General features: G+C 41.1%; 5 protein-coding genes across 5 annotated transcripts; 2 read left to right on the top strand and 3 right to left on the bottom strand.

Moving 5' to 3' along the window:
- Positions 1 to 188: 188 nt before the first annotated feature.
- Positions 189 to 848, bottom strand: PHALS_15065 (uncharacterized protein). Its single transcript, XM_036407120.1, has one exon. It carries the CDS (start codon positions 676 to 678, stop codon positions 454 to 456), a length of 225 nt encoding a protein of 74 aa, XP_036262991.1. The 5' UTR covers positions 679 to 848; the 3' UTR covers positions 189 to 453.
- On the bottom strand, positions 848 to 1,129 carry PHALS_00539 (uncharacterized protein; the record flags this gene model as incomplete). The annotated part of the gene is made up of 2 exons (XM_024717390.1): positions 848 to 945; positions 1,024 to 1,129. The coding sequence occupies 2 exons, from the start codon at positions 1,127 to 1,129 to the stop codon at positions 848 to 850; spliced, it is 204 nt and encodes a 67-aa protein (XP_024572588.1).
- A 1,540-nt stretch (positions 1,130 to 2,669) lies between these two features.
- Positions 2,670 to 2,964, top strand: PHALS_15062 (uncharacterized protein). The gene has a single exon (XM_024717379.2). It carries the CDS (start codon positions 2,752 to 2,754, stop codon positions 2,935 to 2,937), a length of 186 nt encoding a protein of 61 aa, XP_024572587.1. The 5' UTR covers positions 2,670 to 2,751; the 3' UTR covers positions 2,938 to 2,964.
- A 1,014-nt stretch (positions 2,965 to 3,978) lies between these two features.
- Positions 3,979 to 4,362, top strand: PHALS_00538 (uncharacterized protein; the record flags this gene model as incomplete). Its single annotated transcript, XM_024717368.1, has 1 exon — positions 3,979 to 4,362. One exon carries the CDS (start codon positions 3,979 to 3,981, stop codon positions 4,360 to 4,362), a length of 384 nt encoding a protein of 127 aa, XP_024572586.1.
- Positions 4,363 to 5,251: 889 nt separating this feature from the next.
- Positions 5,252 to 5,505, bottom strand: PHALS_00537 (uncharacterized protein; the record flags this gene model as incomplete). The annotated part of the gene is made up of 2 exons (XM_024717357.1): positions 5,252 to 5,382; positions 5,466 to 5,505. The coding sequence occupies 2 exons, from the start codon at positions 5,503 to 5,505 to the stop codon at positions 5,252 to 5,254; spliced, it is 171 nt and encodes a 56-aa protein (XP_024572585.1).
- Positions 5,506 to 5,514: the final 9 nt, after the last annotated feature.

The following is a 5,514-nucleotide window of genomic DNA, read 5'->3' as shown; positions in this document are numbered from 1 at the left end:
AAGAAGCATTGTGCAGATATACCAACCAATTTATTTGCTACAAAACTGCATCAGCTTCCAGGCGAAACGACAGGTATCGACACTAAGCCATAGCCTAAGCGTACACATGCGTAGCTGCGAGTGGGAAAACTTGGGATGGTGCTACTCAATACATGTACGGAACAAGTGATGACATCACAAAAATTACGGTACATGTCATCAATACCAACTCGATCACGGTGTGAAGTTAGTCATTCACCGGGTCAGAGAATATGATTAAATTCGTTTGACTTAGAGGTGACACATGGCTAGCGAGCTAAGGATCTAATTAAATATTATGGCGAACGTCTACTTTGCCGAGGTTGGCCCACAAACTGTAACACTGGTGAGACGATATCTTTGGTACTTTTCCAGCATTGATCTTTATGAGAAATATGGTCTCACTAACCACTGCTTCAAGCGCAGGAGTCACGTCTAAAAAGCAAATCTGGATAAAGAAAAAAGCGGTTTTGAGAGCGCTCGTTTTGCTTTTTGGTTCAGCTGAACCTTTTTATTCGATTTGATCCATACATTTAAATAGCGGTTTTGATCAGAATGAAAGTCTTTGAATATTGAGCAGCAATCGGGAACATCACCCAAACTTTTCAGCCGATGCCATTCGCCGCTCCCACCAATATCATCGCGACTAAGGCCTTGCATTTACTGGGTCCATCTTTCTCAAAGCTTATGTACGAGCTTGCTTCACTGTCCGACATTCAACTTGAACACGATTCTTCACATTGACTTCAGCACAAATATATTCCTGCCATTGGGTGCTTTCAACAACTTTCACAGCGTCTCATAGTTACGTCTCGACCTCCTTTAGCACTTAAAGTGTCATCGCTTCACGCTTCACAATATTCTTAAACATTCCATATTTGACAAATAAAATCTCTAACAGATTTTCAAGCTTTCTGGCGTCTGTCGCTGGTTTTCCCGCCCCAAATACAATCATAAAGTTGCGTTTCAGTCGTATCAATCATCGATTGAGTGTATACTAGGTACCTCGCAAAGTCGTGCAGCTGCCTTTGCAACTGAGTATAAATACTTCTACAAAGAATGATCGCACAGCTTCCGACGTCTCGAGCGCTATTTTAGGCTTATTTGCCATCATGTGTTACCTTAACATAGGCACTTACACTGAAATTCTCGACGCTCCTAAGTCAATGATGACCCATTCAGCCGTCAAGGGACTCATCGTGGACGCTGACTTGATTAACTCATCGTTGGTGGGGGTTATTGCGAGCCAACGCCACTTGAGTCAAATACTATGATGCGTAGTCTCCCTCTTGGATCATATCAATATCGTTAACAATGCAAATTGATCCCAACCTCCACTAGGTTCCGCTATGTCTATGTCAAAGTGAATTAAAGAGCTTTAGCCAATCTCTCGCCCACGTCTAGTTGTTACAATCTAATAAATTGTCATCGATGATACTTTCGAGAATTCGCTGATCACCTGTGGAATAATAAACACGTGTGTTCCTTCACTCTAGACTGAAAGGTTCAAAGGGTCGGGCTCCCATGCTAGGTCGATCGACGAACCTTTTGCTGGAGAATGTTAAAAAGGCGCATGATGGTTCCCTAGGAAACAACTGAGCTTTGATGCATATCGTAATGGTCGTGTGGAAAGGTTTGGGTCAAAAGCATTAAGGTACAAGAAACGGTACGATGAACTAGAACTTTCTAGCATAGTTGATGGTTTTTCTCGACAATATTGAGCATCGTATGCATGGTATCCAACGCTATTGTTGTGATCGTGGATGCGCAACCGTAATTTGTGGTTTGAGAAGCAGAGGAAGCACACAGGATTCGGAGCAAAAATATTTTCAATCGAACGAGTTTACTACAGTATCTGCTATGGTTGTGTCTTTTCCATTAGACCATCTATAGCTACATTTCTAACGATTTGAAGCAGAAAGATTATACAAACACATCTTGTATCCCACAAGCATTCGTAAGACCATAAGGTGTTTGAGTGCGAACACATGAAGCAATGCCTCACCCATTCTCAATTGCAGTGCACCTTCTGCTCTCGTAAGACAATTCAAAGCGCTCAAATGATGCCTTGCTCCGTTTTAAAATATGAATCACGAACCACAAAAGCTGAGCAAGCTCGAGTTAGAAAGGCGCAATCGCTCTTCGCTGGCTCAGGATGGCGAGCAAGCGGTTTTGCCCTTCCATGTGGAGCGGCATAAGCTCTGCTGAACTTCAGTAAGTAACAAAACTTGAGGTAGTAAGTATCCACGTTGACGTCTACATTGCGCTTTGCACTTCGCACAATTAAGATCTATCGACGTCAAAGCCCGACGTCATTTTCACTAAAGCCGGGTAGTAAGGCTGTCAATGGCGTACATAAGTGTGATACTCCACCACTTTCACCGGGACTCAGTACTCTTGATGGAGGGGAGAGATCAGCTTCATCACCACTGCTGTTGATGAAAGCGAAATTCCAAAAAAAGTCGCGACTTGCAAAGTCAATAAGCGCTCACCGATAAATTTTTAAGCACTGGTATTACTCGCCAATTGACCAGAAGCAATGTACACATGGGCGTGTAAGTACTTCGCCACGACGATCAACTTCTGATGCATTGATCATGATGTGATCAAGTCTACAATAGACGTTGAGGATCTGGTGCTGATAGACGGGCGATATCAGCTTGCTGAGTCATACCAAATTCATTACTACGTCCTGGACGCCATGAGGTGTCGTCATACTCTTCGCCATATAGAATGGGCAAGGTGCTGATAATGTGTCGTCTTGCCGTCGTCAAATGTGAGCTTAGCTGTATTTCTATCGTGGAAGAAGAACGTGCCGGATCGAACTTAATCAATCATAACGCTCCGTTTTATCGGCCATCACTGTGTCGCCTCAGAAAGTGGTGGAGTGCACCGCATATATTGATTGATGACATATAGATCCATGTGAGTACATGAAGTAAACAATTTCTGGCTAATTTGGTATAAGTTTTCCTAAATATTACTCAATACATATAGTATAATCTTATGCATAAGCTAGCCCCGTACCGAATTCTTGTTTTGGGTGTGTGGTCACATTATGCACATCTCGTCAAAACCCCCTGTTATTAGGGTATTAGGGTTCGTGTAGCCCCCCGCCACCTTTCGAATAATGTATTTTTAGGAAAAACACTACCTTCCTGTGAATGAAACGAGTACAATTCTTATCTGTAACATATTCATTCATTCATGAGAAGGGATGAAAAAAGAAGAGAAGAGAAGAGAAGAGAAGAGAAGAGAGAAGAAGAGAAGAGAGAACCGCGTTCGACGTTGTACAGAACTTTTGTACAATAAAGTACAGACAGTACTTAATACAGTACATTAAGTACTGTACAATAAAGTACAATAAAGTACAATAAAGTACAATAAAGTACAAAAGTTCTGTACAACGTCGAACGCGGTTCTCTCTTCTCTTCTTCTCTCTTCTTATTGTACAATAATAAAGCTATGTACTGTATAATTAAGCACAAATAAAGTACATAGCTCTATCTCACAATGCATCATGTATGAATAGTGTACACGCTTGTGTTTCTTATTCATCCATGAATATGGTAAATAGTGGACTCACACACTTTTTGACATCAAGTAATTAGTCGATGCTTTAGTCCTTTGAAGTTCATATCTATGTTGTCGAAGTTGTACGATTGTGTGTTACCTTGCAAATATCACTGTGTTGTCTCACCTCGCGACGTAATGATACGGTTCTTCTTTCTGCGCATCAAATTGCTCACGTTTTTTTACTACTGTCCAACTGTCTGGATGCACACTCAATGATTGGATCCTTGTTTAGATGCATGATTTGTTATGAACATAAATTTAAGTATTTGTCCAGAATCCTAATGTCACTGCTGCGATTGTTTTTTCATTTGTCAATTTGCACTGCAGAACAAAGGACATACGCAAAGAAAAGTACACATGCGTCTGTTCCAGATTCAGATTTTGATGGTTGTTGCGGGAATGTTGCTAGCTGTCGGCGAGGTAGAATCGAGGGCTACTGTTTGTGGCCTTTGTGAAAAATACTGGAAAGCGTCCCATGAAGACATGACGATCAAAATTTTGAAGGAGGATATAAAAGATTTGTCAGAAACCTTTCAGTATTTTTTGGATCATTTCAAAAACGGGAAAACGTTGGTAGAGTACGCGTCCGGATGTGGAAATCCGGGAAATGAACCTACAGGTTGGCTACATCCGCAGAGCGATCACAATAAATATAACGAGTACATGACGTTTTTGATTAAAATCGAAAACAGTAATACTTCCAACGACCGGGCAAGACAGCGTGCGAAACTACTCCGTGAGGCCCAGCAGAATAGCGTTTACCAGTAGTCTGCACCCGAAGTATTCCGAAGATGTTAACTACAATTGCAAAACAACATGTAATTTGTTTAGTCAGATTGTCAGATAATAAAAAAAGACATTTTCTGTAATGCTAACTCTGTTGACTTCACCATTCTTTTTAATCTTATCAGCGAAGTTACGGCTAGTAACTTGAGTACGTTATATACTGAAGGTTTTGATCCCTGCGAGGCTGGAGAAAGATATGATAATGTAAGACACTTTTCTCGCGATGATTTTGCTAACTCAAGTAATGTCAAAGACTTTTTGCGATATCAAAAGTTTAAAGAAAAAATCTTGAAAATCATTGAAGCTCATCTACCTTTACCTTCACGCCAGCGCAATCGCTCTGTAGAGTAGCTGTTGCGCTATCCACATATACAATCGTTTCGTCCGCGTTAATGATCTTACAGATATGTATTATATCATAAGACTTTATGTACCAGGATCACCGATATTGCACCAACTCACCATATACAAATTATATGTGCTAAGAAACTTGGAATGAAGAAACATCCTGATTTCCTCAGCAATATTGGGACTAGGTCGGTTGGGCATCCATCGACAATACTCGGGATCAGAAGCATATACTTCTTTCGCTCGACATGTTTTCGGTTATGGGGTCTTACCTTTTTTATGAGATCAATTTATTGACCCCAAGGTTCAGACGAATCCAACGGTTGTTTGCTCTCAGTGGTCGAGTTGTTCTTAAAATCACTGGGGATCTTTAAATTCCAGGCGTAGATTTCTGAATACTGCCACTATTTTAAGAGACATTAAACGGCTCATTCTTTCGGTTCTTTTTGGTCATCGAAAAGGACCGATGATTTTCGAAGATCTTCGTACTGTCGGCGAAATTAAGGCAATTGAGGTGTCTGCATCATGTGAAATCCTGCGTTGCGATTGAGATATCTAGAAAGTTATATGGAGTGGGTTCTGCGAATGACGAAGGATGAAAACTTCCTAATGCCTCATCAGCTTTGCCAGCCTTTGGCAACTGTCCTACTTTTGCTACAAACTTTTGACAGCTATTCTAGTTCACAGGGGCGCGAATTTAAACGGATAGATATATTTTAAGGGGCATTTCGAAGCACTCTGATTATGAATACCGTGCGCGAAAAGTAAGGAAGACATGGTCCAGCT

Source organism: Plasmopara halstedii (assembly GCF_900000015.1).
Source record: "Plasmopara halstedii genome assembly, contig: Scaffold_113, whole genome shotgun sequence".
In the NCBI taxonomy this organism is placed as follows: Eukaryota; Oomycota; class Peronosporomycetes; order Peronosporales; family Peronosporaceae; genus Plasmopara; species Plasmopara halstedii.
This window is presented reverse-complemented; position numbering and strand designations above follow the sequence as displayed.

What these genes read in the sequence shown, in the direction of transcription:
- PHALS_15062 (XM_024717379.2), top strand. Translation starts at nt 2,752, where the DNA reads ATGGGCAAGGTGCTGATAATGTGTCGTCTTGCCGTCGTCAAATGTGAG.
- PHALS_15065 (XM_036407120.1), bottom strand. Translation starts at nt 678, where the DNA reads ATGCAAGGCCTTAGTCGCGATGATATTGGTGGGAGCGGCGAATGGCAT.